The sequence below is a fragment of the Amphibalanus amphitrite genome, unplaced genomic scaffold, assembly GCF_019059575.1.
Source record: "Amphibalanus amphitrite isolate SeventyFive unplaced genomic scaffold, NRLGWU_Aamphi_draft 000076F_arrow, whole genome shotgun sequence".
NCBI classification, from domain to species: Eukaryota; Metazoa; Arthropoda; class Thecostraca; order Balanomorpha; family Balanidae; genus Amphibalanus; species Amphibalanus amphitrite.
In genome coordinates, this window is record NW_024881572.1 from 396,324 (window position 1) to 413,010 (window position 16,687).

Genomic DNA, 16,687 nt, shown 5'->3' on the forward strand with positions numbered 1-16,687 from the left:
ATGAGTATGAAAGCCCAAAGATTTGCGTCTTTCTAGGACCATGATCAAGGACATGCCTTAATCACCTCAAGACTGACCTAAAAATTTCGGTTTTTCACGATCTTTGTTCATGAAACTCGTGCATTAGTAATGTCATAGGGGAGAGTGGGGTAAGATGCCCAGGGTGGGAAAGACGCCCCACCCCCTCTAACGGCAAAACAAAAAATATTACCTGGAAATTAATGTTTTTAGCGTAAAGCGGAAACCTTCCTTGTTTACTGCACACAAATTTGCCAAGCTCAGTTTGGCAACGGTGGGCTGGTGTTTGCTTGTTTTATATGTGCTGTTTTCAAAAAATATTTTAGTGTCAAAATATTGTGAAAAACAAAGAAGATATATAATTTTCAAAGTCCCTTGCTATTGTCGTGATACATTCATATGCGTGTACTTTGTCCCAACTAGTTGTTTCAGGGTGTAGTTTTAGTATTAACAAGTTTTACTGATTAAATGTCAATTCCGTACCTTGGGGAAAGATGCCCCCTGACCTGATGGGGAAAGACGCCCCCCTAAATCCGTGGGCTGCCCTTCAAGGAACTTGTCGGATCATTTAGTACATACTTGTGAAGAGAGACAAAAGCCTATTTGGGACCATCATGAGAGTCCAATAGGTCAGGTGCTCGCCATATCGGCCTCCTGGCCCATACGCCGACTTTTTGGGCGGCATCTGACTCTGAGAGCCCTCACGACGGTCTCTGTGGGTCCCATTATTGGCTCCGATGCCCCTTACGACACTCTTTGAGAGCTCCCACGCCGACCCCACGGGCTGCGCTGGCATCTGAGGTCCCCACGATGGTCTTGAGGGCCCTCAAGTCTCATGAAGACCTAATAAGGGCCCCACAACGGTCTCCGAACGTCACCACGGAGGCTTGTTTGGCCGCGCTGGACTATGATGGCCCTCACGATGACCTATGAAGCCCCTCACGACGACTTTTTAGGGCCCTTGTGATGGCGTTTAACCCGCGCACCGACGGGGGTCTGCGCCAACTTAGTACCGACGGGGGGGGGGGGGGGGCGGATGACCGCCCCCCCCCCCCTGAGATCTCGAGAACGAAGCAAGATAGCGACAAGCGGTAAACGGCATCGGATACGCACGGTCAAGATCTACAATTTTTACTAAGGTCATCTTCAGGTCAGGTCAAAGATGACGTCACAGGGGTCGAAAAAGTCAAAATGGCGGCGCTAAATATGGAGAGAGTTTTTCTCGAATAACTTTCGAACTAGTCAAGATAGGAACAAACTAAGGGCATCATCGTGATCCTCTCGTCAATCCGCATCGAATGATATATATGTTGACCTCGAAAGGTCAAGGTCAAAGGTTGACCTCAGGTCAAGTGACCTCGAGGTCATCATGTGTATCATTCGATGCGTCTTGACGAGCTGAACACAATGAGACCATCCTCGCGTCTGTATCTTGTTCCTGTACGGAGTTATTGGCCAAAAACCTTTGGTGACCTTTGATGACGTCACATGACCTCACAGCTGCCCAACAGCAAAACAGACCTCAAGGTAGTGAAGGTTGATCGTATATGAAGTCATGTATGGTATATGGGGCCATTCCGACCCGTTTTAGTGGTAAAAACAGGGAGTTGATTTTTCCCCCATTGACTTATAATGGGGAGGTCGCGAAATTGACCTGACCTTAGGTCACCGATATCAAAATTCCGAGATATACAAATTGTAGCTACTTATGACCTAATAACATCCTGCGACTTTCAAAGGCCTCCGACATCTACTGTAGCTCTGGCACGGTGACAAAGTTGCAAAAAAGTGACTTGAGTTTGGGTCATTCAAAGTGACCTGGTGACCTGACCTTGAAAGGTAGGAGGTTCAAACTTGCACACCATGTGTAAAATTGATGAGGTTATACTCATATCAAATTTCGCCCGCTATTCGCGAAAAACCTCAGGGGGGGGGGGGCGGATATCCGCCCCCCCCCCGTCGGTGCGCGGGTTAAGTGTCTACCGCAGGCTCGAATGGAACTGATTCGTTCAGGCAATTCACGTGCCCATTTTTGTCACTTGTAGTGCGAAGGGGCATCTTACCCAGCCCCAGGGGAGTCTTTCCCACCCTCTGGGGTAAGATGCCCCCTTTCACTACTTCAGGAAAATGATCAATAGCAAAAAAGTTATAACATTTCAAGCACAAAAGTGTGGTATTTTGTGGAGAAAAATGATGTCGGCTTCCATTGAAACTCCAAGTTTTTGCTTTCCGATTGTCATTTTCGAATAATTTATGACATAACAAACCCCTGGGCATCTTTCCCCACTCTCCCCTACAATCGATACAGAAAACGGATATTTCCCTTTCCCTTGTGGTTCCTGCTCACGCTACATGCATCAGAAAGGCAGCATACATTCATAAATGAAGACCCTCATCCCACTGAAGGTGAGACATTTTTCGTCATCAAATTAAGTCAATTTTATTCAGTTTCCCAAGAATGACATGAAGCAAGAGTTGCTGCATAAGTCATCGAGATTAATATCCCAAGATAACACAGAATTAAGCTTAGAATATTGGCTACAAACTATGACCCCTGCTCACGTCACATGCACCAAGGCTGATGATGTGGCTAGGATAACGCTCTGTAGGAGCGTGTTATTAATTGGCCATGTATCATATTTTTCCAGGTAATTTTTATAGCTATGCATTGCGCATAGCAACGCTCCTGATAGGTTTGCGATAGCTTCATAATACAAATAGTTTCCAACTTTTTAAGCCTTGGGGTAGCATGTGTCATACTACGACAACACGCAATACTGTTGCGGTTGAATGTTCATACACGATCGGCCCCTGAGACACTAATCTGCGGTCAGTTGTGTGCCAAAAATAAACTTAGCTGCAGTTAAATAGTAAAACCAAGCTCATCGATGTAGCCTGTGGTGTGATGCACATAATCTCTCGCGCTGACGGTCCGCGACCACCAGTGGCTGGCGCAGGTGTCTCAGTTCAGTACGGTTAATTTCCCCAGTTCACTGCTCACTTTACCGCTCTGGGAGCACCGGCCGTGAGGAGCACGCGCCGGTGTATCTGTCTCCGTGAACTGAGCTTAGTGTGCCGACTCCCAGCGAGGCCCTGGTTCGACCCTAATGTATCCTTCTTCCCAACGACGGTCGGTTCAAGCAGACACCTCCTCTCTTTGCCACAGAAAAAGCCGTGTCGCCGCTCTCCATCTCCTCTAAAACTCTGCCACCTGAGCAGCAGTTCTTGTGACGCTGTAATGTTGTGTAACTTCTGAACTGAAAAGGTGTTTAACTTCTGACGGTGTGACGGGGATGCGAAGTGTGCCTGGTGAGACGGCATCGCCTGTCCGCATCAACCACAAAACATTGTCCGCCAAATGTCACGGAGGCCCCACATACCATCAATCCCGAGAGGCCGCTGTTATCGAAAAACACAGCGGTTGAAGAGTCGGAAGCCGCAAACGACCAACGGAAATGGCGTCAGCCTCAAAACATCCAATGCCGGGAACGCTCTATCAATTTCTGAGGTATTAGCTGACCTTTGAAGTGCACTGACATGGAAATGGAAAAATAACACCCGACAAACTGACAGGTTTCGCATCAAACCCAGACACCGAAGTGATGATCTAAACGAATCGGTAGCTTTTCATTCTAAAAGGAATACATCGATCAGAGATAACGTCCTGAAGAACCGATAACATTATTACTTGAGAGAGTAGCTGTCAATTAATTTCATGTTTTTTCGAATAAACATACTATGTTGTGATTTTGCGGTCAAAAATAAACAGTGCTCGGTGACCAGAAACCGATCGACCTTAAAATGTCATTTGGCAAATCAAGATATGGAAAGGAATACATAGCTAATGCATACAATCCGTAACACGTTTCCTCATTCAACATTTTATTAGCATTATGAGCAAACTATAGAAACATTTGATGGTGAATCTCCCTACTGCAAAAAAGCGCCTGATGCAACCGCTATCGCTGCGAGGCCCCACTGTTGGTGTTTTTGCACGGCCACGAGCCGCAAATAAATCAAATAAAGCCGGGACGGCTAAGCGGAAAATTCCCAAAAATCCTCAATGATAAACAGACTGGGCGCATCTTCTTCTCTCAGAAGCTGTCAACCATGACGGCATAACACTAAATCAACTCAGCGACGTATCTGAAAAACAACTTTGCTGGCAGCTGATGCGCACTGCTGAAAATTATTTGTACACAACTATTGTAGCTAAAAAATACCCACGGTAACAAGTGACCACGAATTTTCCTGCAACTTAAAACAAATACAGAAAATAGAGCAGCACTGCTGAGTCTGAGCCACCTTCTCTGCCAAAACTCTACCGGACACCGGCCAGCGTCCCTGCCCCACTCCCAGCGCGCGGGCGGCGACTCACCGGAGTCGGAGTCGACCAGCTCGAAGCCGCGCTCCTCCGGTTTGGTGGTCTCCAGACTGCCGTAGATCTCGGGCGCCCAGTACTGAATGAAGTGGTACAGCTGGTCACACCTGCGGGGGAGGGTTGCCGTCAGACGCCGTCCACCGGACAGGTTAGGGAGAGTAATGGCAGCGCTGCGGACACACGACACACGAGACATAGCTCGGCTGAATCGGTAAACTCGCCGGGTTTGACACCGACACTTGTGTTACGCACTAAGTGGCAGCGGGTTAACCAAAGGTATTCCATTTAAAGACCAACAAGCCGTGTTCAGCCACAACATTTCTTGCAACAATCTACGTTTTCATCTAACTAAGCCTCTAGTCTGTTATGACGTTGTCGTTTAGCGTGCTGAGACATTTATCCGCGCAAACTATTCGGATTTAAACAATGTGCTTAGCGGCGCAGCGCTCACGCTGGTGAGTCCGATTACATTGTGTTATTTCGACACAGCGGGCCTCGGGCCAGCCCGGTTCCAGCCTCCCCTCCCCACACCCACTGACGGCCCATGCCCTCCGCCAGCCCGCAGACTCACTTTTCGCGCGGTATGGAGAACCAGAACTCTGAGCGCAGCTTCTCCTCGCCGTACGATAGGATGCGCACCGTTTTGCGGATTTTGCGGCCGCGCCGTTTGCCCATGATGAGGCAGAGGTAGAGCGGCGGGTCGTCGGCCGCCTTCGAAGGTTTGGGGATCAGCTCTGCGGGGAGGCGCCGGTCAGAAGCGGCACGGAAGGCACACCGGCGGCACGGGGCACCGCGGGACACAGGAGCTCGGGCGGCACAGGACACCATAGCACTGCGCGTTACCAAGCAACCTTAGAAGAAAAACCGTGGCACACGACACAACCACATACGAGAGATGTGACGGCATTTGACATATCCTCAATAGGTATGTGGAATTTGCCGGCTATTTGATAACGATAGTTGTATTTGCTAACGACCATCAAACAAATACAGCCTTTCCACATAGGCCAGCACGGTTGTTAGATGCAGATATAGGAGAAATAACTGGTAATGCAAAAGGCATTCGCCGGCCTGTCAAACAATTCAGCAGTTATTCTTAACAAGGCAGGCGGGTGACGGCATATAGCCGTGGTTAGCCGCAGCCAAACAGGGATTCTGATATGAAATCCTGTGTCGAAAGAAGCTGGATAAGCCGACACCCAAATGACAGAGATCAGAGAAGAAAAATTCGGCAATATGAAAAACAGGCCTGGCCAAGGCAAAACCAACAGCACAAAACATTCCACAAAGTTATCGGGAGATATATTGTTAATGTAGTGTTACCCAGATTGGTGGTGCAGTGCATGTATATAACGGAAAGGGCACAACTGCATGCGTTAATGAGAAATGTAAAGGTGTTCAAATGAAGAGCTCAGCAGCCCTACAAGCAAAACCGGGGAGGCGAAATAACATTTATGTATAAGACGGGGCATTTACAGGTGGTACAGAGACCGGGACGTGGTTCAGTACCACAGGTTACCAAACGCAGTCCCGCGGTACAATAAATGCGGGAAACGGAAATGAATACTTTTCACAAAATTTAAGCAAAAGGCTAAGGAAGAACAGGGTATAAAACACTTTCAGATGCACACACACGCACACGCCGGCAGGCCATCAAACAAACACATTGATGCCAGGGTACAGCTAGAGAAAAACGTGACTCCCGCTTGAAACGTACCAATACCGTCATAGCCGGGAAAGCATGTGCTTTTGACTGTGGAAGGGCTTTGTGTTAGTCACAGCCCAAGCGGTAAATCCACAGCAGTGTTACATGATCACTTCACACAACAATCATCATCAATGAGAGAGAACGCCTTACACGTACATACTGTTCATTGAACTCTGAACTTCCTCTCTCGTTAATATCGTATGAACACCGACAGTAGCTCCTGCCCTGCCCAATGCTAGCCCGCCCCGTGACGCCAGCCAGCTCAGAGACTCACTGTCGAACGAGGTGAAGAGGGACGGCATCTCGTCCATCGACACGAGGTTCTTGTAGCCGCCGAAGCTGCCCTGCGACTTGGGCTTCCGGTCGACCGAGGAGCGCCTGTCGCAGACACACAGGGAACCGTTACGGTATGTAGAGGGACACTCAGAGACGGAGGAGCAGTAAGAGAGGGTCAGCCGCGCTTCAACAGCGCAAACTATAAAACAACATTGTTTATACAATACAGTTATTCATACATTTCTTTATAGCACGCATGCTGTCAAGCAGGCTGCGTGCGTCCCATATTTTCCACCACCTGCACATAGCAAACCACGCCGCGCAGCGGTGACAGTGAACCCCACACACGTCCACCCCGCACCCAGCGGCTGACCGGCAGCTGGGGGCGCCGCTGAAAAACCGGCCCGCCCTGGCCCGGCCCGGCCCGCAGTGGTCGGCCGAGTGGGCGGTGTCTGCCCACCCTGACCTGTGCGGCGCGTGCCGGTCAGGAGCGGCCCTGCTCCGGCGGCTGGTGATACAATCATCACAGTGCCGCGACTAGTGTCGGAAAATAGCCGTCTATACATACCGCGGGCGGTAATAAGGTCACCTGTCCCAAACGGTCTCTGTTTGTGGGTCAGAAAAAGAAGCCAGCGGTTAGTGACATGCAGCTAGCAGCCATTGAGGCCATATCTTCAAGTCAAGTCACACAAAGCGCAGTGGCAGCTGATGAGAGTCGACGATAGCATTTTTGCATGCTTGCAGGCAAAGATAATCCCAAAGATAAGAGAAAAGATGAAAATTGCAGTGTCGGTGTAAGGCATGCCGGTAAAATGGTGAGAGTACACACAATCATGCCGTTCATTTTGTAAGTGTGAACTGTTGCACCCATGCTGATCCACAGGAATTACCACCAGGCACCAAAGGCAGGTCGTCAGACAGCCCCGGTCTTACACACTGCGGAGGGTTTTTCTTGCTACCACGGGTCAGCGAATCGCCCGGGCTTTCCGTCTGTTTCGGGTATTCCGTTCAAGATGGCATAATATCCGGAGAGGCTCACTGAAACTCTCAGCCCGCCTCTCCTGGGAAAACCGAGCGAACTCGTGCCTGGTGTACGGATAGAGCAGGGGTCGCGGGCGTCCGACCAAAATGTGTCCTGGCACGCACCGTCAGCCGTCAGGTCTCCTCCGAACGGCAAACGAGCTCGCTCTAACGTTTGAGCGCCTATGTGGACCACGGTCACCGGCCGAACAACCGTGGAACAGTTCTGGACGACGCGAGATAACGCTTTGTGAAAATCTCGGCAAAGGTTGAGGTGTGTTAGTTAGCTGATTCTGAAGGCATTTCAAAGACGATGCTTCGGGTTACCGGCACAAACAACGACACCAAAGCTCGGACAAACGAGTCACTAGAAGCTAGTCGTCTCGGTGACAACCCAGACCTGTCCCCGACCCACTCACCGAGTCACGACCACCACACAGGCCCGTGCTCTACTTACTCACGACCACCACACGGGCACAAGCCCGTGCCCGACTTACTCGGAGTAGAAGGTCGAGTTTCCCTCCCGCCTGCCGTCCTCGTCAGCACCGGTCCGCCCGCCGCCGCCGGCCGACTCAGCGGCGGCGGCGGGGGCGGGGGCGGGGGCGGCGGGCGCCACGCCACCCTGACCGGCAGTCTGTTCCATCTCGGCCGGAGACAGGGAGCTGAGCAGACCGCTGCCCAGGTCAACGATATAGCGCGGCGAGCTGCGGGCGGCCGGCGGCGGCCCGTCAGTGGCCAGCGGTAGTCGGACGGTCCGGCGGGCGGAGGGAGGGTCGGCTGCGCCAGGCGAGGGTTGGCAAGACAGAGTGAGGTGTGAGGTGGACCAAAAGGTCAGGGAACCAGTGGAGGCCAGAGTCTTACCGAACCAAGGTGTCAGAAATGGATTGCAGGCCTATCTGGGGAGGCTCGCGTCAGTCTCCGGCATGTTTATTCGTTTATGATTTCTGTGAAAATCTGTCGTTCACTGATTGCCTCAAGTTTCCTGTTATCAGGCTGCGCTACTCAGCTCAAGCATCACGATATACTGCAAATTTACGCTGCCTTTCCTGTACGTTTCTGCCGTAGTTTCCACTATAATCGGCTTTACGCTTATGCAAGCCCGAGAGCGTTCTAAATGCCGTCACATCCCTTCGTTTTCCCGAGAGTTCGTACAACTTACAGCCTACGTCTGAATGGTAAACTCACAGCACTAGCCCAGGCGGCGTGACGCCCGTCTCAGGTCATATCGGTCTAAGCAAACTTCTCCCCTTTGTTGCCTAGCCACGGTAGATGTAAACCTCACTTTACCCAAGCTTTGTGGACAGCCAGCGGTCTTGTCGGCCAAAGAATCACTGTCCGAATGTACCCCAGCCCGGACGGGAGATGTCGCAGCCTGGTGTCTGCCGCGGAGAGGATCCCTCCCCCCTCCCCAGCTATCCTCCAGCGCCACCGGTGACATCAGACGACATCATTTGACGTCACAGAGCCGAGAAGGAATGGCGCCGAGTGCAGAGGACAACACGAGCCTGGTGCATGGTCCCCCGAGCTAAGCAGACTTCAATCACAGCGACAGCCAGAATCGCCATCTCTCCGCACTCGTGCGCAATAATTTACACAGGCACCGACCACACCCAGGCCGGCTTATAGCACGTAAGCGTCTTTACCTTGTCAGCAGGCCGCAGTGCCTTGCCACTGCCGGGTACGCGCTCCATAACAAGGTGCTTTAACGCAATCAATGTAAATATTGCTTAGTATGCTCCTAAGACGGCATAATAATAATTATTGTTGATGTCAGGCACACATTAGAATAATCTGGAAATGATTTGCTGCTCAGTGCCCAGTTTGTGATTTTTTATCATAAGATATTATGTGAATAAGCCATGGAGGATAGGGGCTAGAGGAGGCCGGGAATAAGCGGATGCCGCGACTGCATTAATGCTATTCAATATTTTCACTGCAATATTTACACTGGTTTAATGACCGAGACATTTATTGCAAATCCAACTACAGCAGGCTTTGGTGCAAAAGTCATTACATTCCAATAGCAGCAATCATCAAGCGAAAACTACAAAAACTATCGAATAGAATGATCAACCAGAACACATTCAGCCCGATTTGGCATAGCACACATACATATAATAAACCCCAGCAAAATGTAAGATGCTGAACTAAGCACTACACCCGGAGTTCGCATTCCCCGAGGGGAGCCCCGCTGACTGCGCCAGACCAGACCAGGGCAGGGGTTCTCACTGGCAGTACCCGGCCCTCCGCGCCCACACCCGCCACAACCTCACCTCACTAGCGCGCTGGAGACGGACGACACTGAGGAGACCACGTTGGACAGCATCGACTTTGGGATGTTCTCGATGTGCGGCGGCGCCGAGGAGGGCGTCGGCTCGCGGTCCTGGGTGCCCGACAGGCTCTCCATCCAGGTCAGCGGGTGCGACAGGCGCTTCAGCAGCTGTCGGACGGTCAGACTGGGTCAGAGGGCAGGCGATAGGGTCAGTGGGACGGGTCAGGGGGATGGGGCCGGTCAGAGGAGACAACTGGGCAGGTTAGAGGGATGGAGAGGTAGGAGCGACGGTCAGTAGAGCGTGGTGGTATCCTAGAGGAGCAGCAAACACCCACTTTGACTTATGCCAAGTATGAGGATCTGGTACACTATGAATGTATGCATGAATCTTAATGTAAGGTCATGACCAGTATCGGTGAGCCTAAGTTAACCACTGAAAATGCGATTTACATCAGACGGGTCAGTACCTACACCAGACCCGCCATCTACCCAGCCAGTCCAGTCGTACCTTTTGTTTTTTGGTCTCGTCCAGCTCGTCGGGGTGCGACTCGGCGCGCTGGGTGAACTGCACGGAGCGCCGGTCGGCCGGCTCGCCCGTCTCGCCGCGCTCGGCGGCCTCCCTGTCGGCGGGCGGCGCCGGCCGACTCTGAGCGCCGTCACCGTCGCCCAGCGCCGTCTCGGGCGTCACCAAGCCGCAGTCGAACGCCTTGGGGAAGGCGGCCGTGTCTCGCGGCTCGGCCGGCTCCTCCTCCTCCTGGGAGCCGCTGCGCAGGCTCAGCTCCGGAAACGTCAGCTCCTTGGAGAGCGAGCCGCCGTCCGCCTCCTGGCCCGGCTCCTCAGTGGACTCCTGCTCCTGGAGCGGGGCGCGCTCCTCGCCCTCCGGTGCCGCCGGCGGCACCTGGGCGGCCGGGGCGGCCTCGGTCAGCTCCGTCCGGCCCTCGGCAGAGTCAGACGCTGACTGCTCACCGGCAGGCGCCGGGGTCGGGGTAGGAGTCGGGGCCGGGGCAGGCGTGGCTGATGGCGACGGAGTGCCCTTCGGTGGCGCGTGGTACACCTCCGGCGCAGGAAGGTCCGGTCTGGAATGAATACACACTGTTGTTAGAAGCCGGAGGCAGTCGGTATAGCCGCGGTGGGCAGTACAGGATGAACAATCAGCGCCACCTACACTGACGGTCAGCAGCTGACCGTCAGCTGTGACAAGACAGCCGCGACTCCAATCACCGAGCACCGGACAGTGTGAACAGTAGTGGCAAGTGCTTCACATCCCACGATTCCTATTTGGCCTTAGCAGGCCTCTCATCAGCGGGCAGTAGTCCTAAAAAGAGCCTGACTCCACCATACGCGCGTACAAACAAGAACAGCAATCGATATTTGACCCTACGGGACTCACAGCGGGATGTTGCCGCGGTCCTTGACCTTCATGTGCGCGATGTCGGTGTAGAGCGCCGCCGATACGATGTAGTCCATCGGCACCATGACGCAGTACTTGTCGGCGCCGTGCTCCAGGACCAGCGGGTCCGAGACGTTCGGGTCGAACATCAGACAATTGGGGGTGACCAGCAGCGTGCCCGTCACGACACCCTGTGGGGCAGCGGCAACAGAGGTCACTGAGGTCGAACATCAGACAGTTGGGGGTGACCAACAGCGTGCCGGTCACCAATCCCTGTGAGAGGAGACGCCAAGGTCAGTGGGGTCACCACTCACCAACCTAAGTCACTGGGGTCACCAACATTATCACTGGGGTCACCACAGGACACTAAAGTCGTACATGAAACAGTTTGGGGGGGGGGCACCACTGACTACGTTGCAAGTGTAAGACAGATACCGGGGCTCTTCGCTGACATATGTGATACTGAGCGATGGAGCTGACGCACGGTACCAGCGAGCAGTGCCAGGGAAAATGCAAAGCGATTTACAGTACACAAGTTCACAGTACAGAGTACACACAACATCTAACGCTTTGCAATCACCGTAAAATGAAGCAGGGCGCTAAACGCTCAGTGCCCACAACAGGCTGCTGATTTAGCGCGCAGCCCAGGCTCCAGTCGCTTGCCATTCGCGTTCACGAGCCAATCCTGGCCATCAAAGCCTAAATGAGAATGCAAATCCGGGGACTGGGCTGAGCGTCGCCGTGGAGCGGGAATCCGTACTGGCGGAGTGACAGACGGGGTCACCCTCGGGTCTTACTTCCGGGTCCGTTCGGACAGAGACAGGGGCAGGCGCGGGGATAGAGACAGGGGCAAGGGCAGGGGCAGGGGCAGGGGTAGGGGCCAGGGGGTAGGGGTGGAGACAGGGTTAGGGACAGGGACAGGGGCTGGGACAGGGGCAGGGTTAGGGACAGGGACAGGGGCTGGGACAGGGGCAGGGGGTAGGGGGTAGGGGGTAGGGCAGGGGTAGGGGCAGGGGGGAAGGGTAGGGACAGGGACTGAGACAGGGGCAGGGGGAGGGCAGGGGGAAAGGGTAGGGGCAGGGACAGGGATGTAGACAGAGGTAGGGACAGCCGGTAGGGACAAGGACAGAGTGACGGAACAGAGAGAGTTTACTTCTGCTCTTTTTGTAGTTCCACTTTTAGGCTTAGTGGGGGGTCAGTAAGGGTTAGTGATATGGAAAAGAGAGAGGGCCAATAGCAACAAACCTAAAAATAATCAGCACAGTGTACATTCTCACGAGACCGTACAGTTCCCAAATCAGACATTCTGTTTACAAATGGCATATGTCACACAGAACCAAACTTTGAAGCTGAATTAATCTGAACCGATCCGTTTTCACCTAAAGTTATCCGCGTTCATGACATATACATTAGTCAGCCCTGCAGTAGATGATTTAGACCAGCGTCACAGAAACAGTCTAATCTCACTGCCTTTATATAGAACTGCCCTTTGAACAGCTAAATATGGACTATATTTCGAGCACCTCTGAGTACACCCAGTGATTCATTTATCCGGGCAGCTACTGGCATTAGCGTCAAAGGTCGCCAGTACCGGGACAGACTCCTTGGGCACCTGAACTGGCGTTTGGATCTACTGGTAACGCCATGTGGTTTACATGGCGATATATAGACATGTGGTTTACATTACGATATTGATCCGCACGCAAAGAGCGATAGCGATAGCGATAACAACACTGTGGCCCGTGAAACTGAAACGAGGTGTGGATGGGTGAGTAATGGATTTTGGTGAAAATTTATGCAAAATAACATATTACAAAGGTTCACAACTTCTCCTAACTATGTGGTCCTCTACCAAGATTTGCGTGAGGGTGAACACGCCGGTGGGTGTCACACCTGACACCACTGTCGTATTGTTCAACTAAGCGTAACAGCTCCCCACCTGTCCGTCAGTGATGTGGCGCGTCTTGATCTTGACATACTTCATCAGGCAGTCCTTGTCGAGCTCCGGGTCGGCGCCGGCACTGGTGCCCTTGGCGGCCGCCTGGGTCTCCCCGGTGTGGGCCGCTCTCTCCTCCGCCCCGGCCTCTTTCTGCGCTCCGCCGGCCGCCGCGTCATCTGCTGACAGGGCCGGACAGGGACACCGTCAGCAGAGTCACCCGGGGGGCGCCGCGGGGGCGGCTTACCATAGGACCATCGGTCCGGCCGGTCAGCAAGTTCAGCACAATGAGCGCCGGGGGCGGGCGGGGCGGTCGGACCGAGGTACGACGCCAAACGACACACAGCTCAGTCCTGGTGCGAGGAGCGCAGCAGAGCACAGCACAGTACCGCACAGCGAGAAGTAGCACAAAGCTGCGCAACAGCAGTGTTACAGCAGTACCAGGGCGGGGGAACAGTCCGACACACAGCCGGAACACCTGACACAGCCGGAACCGGCCCCATCGACACGTGACCGTCCGTAGTGCGCAGTCAGCAGAGCGGCACAGGCCACCAGTGCCAGCACGGCGCGGCTGACACAGAATGGACAGCGGCCGATACGGAACGGGTAGGGGACGCAGCTCCAATGCACTGGTCAGACATTTGGGCACTGATTTTGGTTATTCATTGCCATATTAAAGAAATGACGATGAAGGCCAAAATGAATCACAAAATAGAACGACAAAAATGGATTTCGATTGGCGGATGATTGACGGGGTATAGGAAGATTCCATCCAGGGATCGGAATATTCCAGCCGGGCCGGCGAGGGTGGCTATTGGTCAAGGAACCAGCCGGGTGGCGGAGTGCTGCAGGGTAACTCGGTGGGTGGGGGACCATCAGCTGACCCAGTGGGGGTAGGTAGGTCCCTCGGCTGACCCGGCGGGGGGGGGGGGGTCGACCATCAGCCGGGTAATGGGTCCTCGGTAGACCCGGCCGACTGTCCGACCTGGCAGGGTCCCGGTGGGTGTGCTGGGTCCCTCAGCTGACCCAGTGGGTGTGGTGGATGTGGTGGGTCCCCCGACCGGCGCTCAGTCCGGCGGTCCGACCTGGCGGGGGAGACGGGACCCTCAGCTGACCCACCGGGGGTGGTGGCTCCCTCAGCTGACCCGCTGGATGTGGTGGGCTCCGGTGGGTGTGGTGGTTCCCTCAGCTGGCCCGGTTTGAGTGGGTGGGTCCCTGGGCCACCCGGCGGTCAGTGCGGCGGTCCGACCTGTGGGATGCTGCGGAGCCTTCAGCATGGACGAACTGGTCCGGCAGCTGAACTCTCTCAAGTTGAAGAAGACACCCGGTCCCGACGGCATCACGGCTGAGATGCTCCTCCACCTGGGCCCTACCGCGCGACGGGAACTCCTGCACGCCATCAACAGCAGCTGGCAAGAAGGAGCCGTCCCACGTGAGTGGCGCCAGGCCACAATCTGCCCTATCCCAAAGGCCGGGAAGGACAAGCGCCTGATCTCCTCATACCGACCGATCGCGCTCACCAGTCACGTCTCCAAGCTGGTCGAACGCCTAGTCCTCAGCAGATTGAACCACGTTGTAGCGGCCCGGAACCTAATCCCACCCGAACAGGTGGGCTTCCGTGAGGGCCGCTCCGTGGAGGACAGCCTGGGGCGACTGGTGCAGCAGGTTCAGGACGGATGGCAGCGCCCGCGATCGCGTAAGAAGCAGCCAGCGGACGGCGAGACGGCCCAACGCTACGTCCTGACGGCGTTCGACTTCTCCCGAGCCTACGACACGGCGGATCATCGGCTACTCCGCGTCCGACTGTTGCAACAAGGCATACCACTCTGCCTCATCACCTGGATCTGGAGCTTCCTCCGCGACCGCCGAGCTCACACAGAAGTTAATGGCACCAAGAGCCGCGAGCGAATCTTCAGAGCAGGTCTGCCACAGGGAACCGTGTTGGCGCCGACCCTGTTCCTGTTATGGGCGGCGCCACTGGCAGACGCCCTGAAGAAGATCCCAGGCACGACGCCGTACATGTACGCCGACGACACGGCGACGCTATGCTCTGGCAACACCATCCTGGTCGCACGGCGGAGAGCCCAGCAAGCGGCTGATGTTCTGGTGCAGTGGGCCATCGCCTCGAAGATGAGGGTGGCGAGCGAAAAAACTCAGGTGCTGGTCCTCTCTCAAGCCCCCAAGGACGCAGTCGACTGCTACATCAAGGTAGCAGGGGAGACCGTGGCCGCGGGCGCCCAGCTGAAACTCCTTGGAGTTACTCTAGACCGCACCCTCCACTTCGGGGCGCACTGCAGAAATCTGCGACAGAAGACTCGTCCCCGGATAGCCCAGCTCAAGAGGCTAACTGGGCGTGACTGGGGCCTCCGAGAACAGCAACGTCGAGCGGTGGCCAATGGATATGTCAGGGGCCCCCAAGAACATGCTGCTGCGGCCTGGCTGCCTGCCACGCCCGCTTCCCACGTCGAGATCCTCGAACGTGAAGTGCGGGCGGCCGCGCGCGTGATCACGCGCTGCCCCGTCTCAACACGGACCCACGCGCTGCTGGCGGAAGCCGGTATGCCCCCGGTCTCGGCGCGGCGTCTCTCGCTGGCGGCCCGCTTCCTGGCCAAGGCGAGAGCCCTGCCGCGCGAGGACCCGCTCCGCACCGTCGCCGACGAGGTGGTGCCGGCGCGCCTGTCCTCCGTCACTGGTTGGAGACAGGTGGGCACGGAGGTTTGGGAGGCGGCTGGCGTGTCGTAGCCGATCGAGCCCATCCTCGCTAGCCGGCAACCCCCATGGGTGACCACGAACGGCGTGACCTTCCGCCTGGACGTCGGGCCCGGCCTCCCGCCGAGAGCAGCATCTGCCCAGACGAAGCTGGAGGTAGCCACTCTCCACCTGAGCGGCCTCCCACAATGCGCCACGTGGGTATGGACGGACGGCGCGGCCGACGGAGGAGTCGCCAGCGGAGGTGCTGGAGCTCTGCTCGAGCTGCCGGACGGCGAGACCCGGGAGCTGCGGGTCGCTGCCGGCAAACTCTGCTCGAGCTACAGGGCGGAGCTCGTAGCCCTCAACGCAGCACTCGAGTACCTGCGACAGCACCCGGCGCACACAGAGGATCCAGTGGTGGTCTGCACAGACTCTCAGGCGGCTCTCCGAAGACTGCAGGAGGGGCCGTCTGCGCAGTCATCGCCCCTCGCAACTGCGATCTGGGACAGCCTGCTGGAGCTGTCGTCGAGCGGTCGCCAGGTCCTCCTACAGTGGATACCGTCCCACTGCGGAATCCCGGGGAATGAGCGCGCGGACCAACTCGCCAAAGATGCCTCAACTCTCCCCCAAGAAGACGTCCCTGTTGACGTGACCACGGTCTACCGAGCTGCGGCGAGACTCGCGCGTGCCCGTACCACCAGCCAGTGGCCTCCTGGCTGGTACCGCACGCTGATGGAGGGGCGTCCCCCGCCGCCGGTTCGTGGACCCAACAGGCTGGACGCAGTGGAGACCCACCAACTACGAGCAGGACACTGGTCCGGGTCAGCCCAGTACCTGCACAGAATCGGGCGGCACCCATCGCCGGAGTGCGCCCAGTGCAGTGATCGGGGATGCCGGGCAGGATGGTGCCGCGCCTGCGGCGAAGAGGCCGACACCCCGGACCATGTCCTTCTGCGGTGCCCGGCGCTAATGAATGCCCGGCTCCGCATCTTCGG

The 16,687-nt window shown here is 55.5% G+C and overlaps 1 protein-coding gene across 8 annotated transcripts in view; it reads right to left on the reverse strand.

The window, feature by feature from the left end:
- LOC122379373 (oxidation resistance protein 1-like) overlaps window positions 1-16,687 on the reverse strand; it is a 69,453-nt gene that overhangs the window by 18,965 nt on the left and 33,801 nt on the right. For 3 of the 8 annotated variants that reach the window (XM_043361523.1, XM_043361526.1, XM_043361522.1), the window contains exons 5-13: window positions 13,005-13,180; window positions 11,066-11,256; window positions 10,184-10,751; window positions 9,677-9,843; window positions 7,901-8,107; window positions 6,382-6,485; window positions 6,117-6,152; window positions 4,971-5,133; window positions 4,397-4,506 (exon numbers count right to left, since the gene is read on the reverse strand). In XM_043361523.1, the coding sequence (XP_043217458.1) occupies window positions 4,397-4,506; window positions 4,971-5,133; window positions 6,117-6,152; window positions 6,382-6,485; window positions 7,901-8,107; window positions 9,677-9,843; window positions 10,184-10,751; window positions 11,066-11,256; window positions 13,005-13,180 (1,722 nt within the window). The remainder of the gene's footprint in view (window positions 1-4,396; window positions 4,507-4,970; window positions 5,134-6,116; window positions 6,153-6,381; window positions 6,486-7,900; window positions 8,108-9,676; window positions 9,844-10,183; window positions 10,752-11,065; window positions 11,257-13,004; window positions 13,181-16,687) is intronic. The other 5 variants (XM_043361527.1, XM_043361524.1, XM_043361530.1 and 2 more) reach the window with 3 other exon arrangements.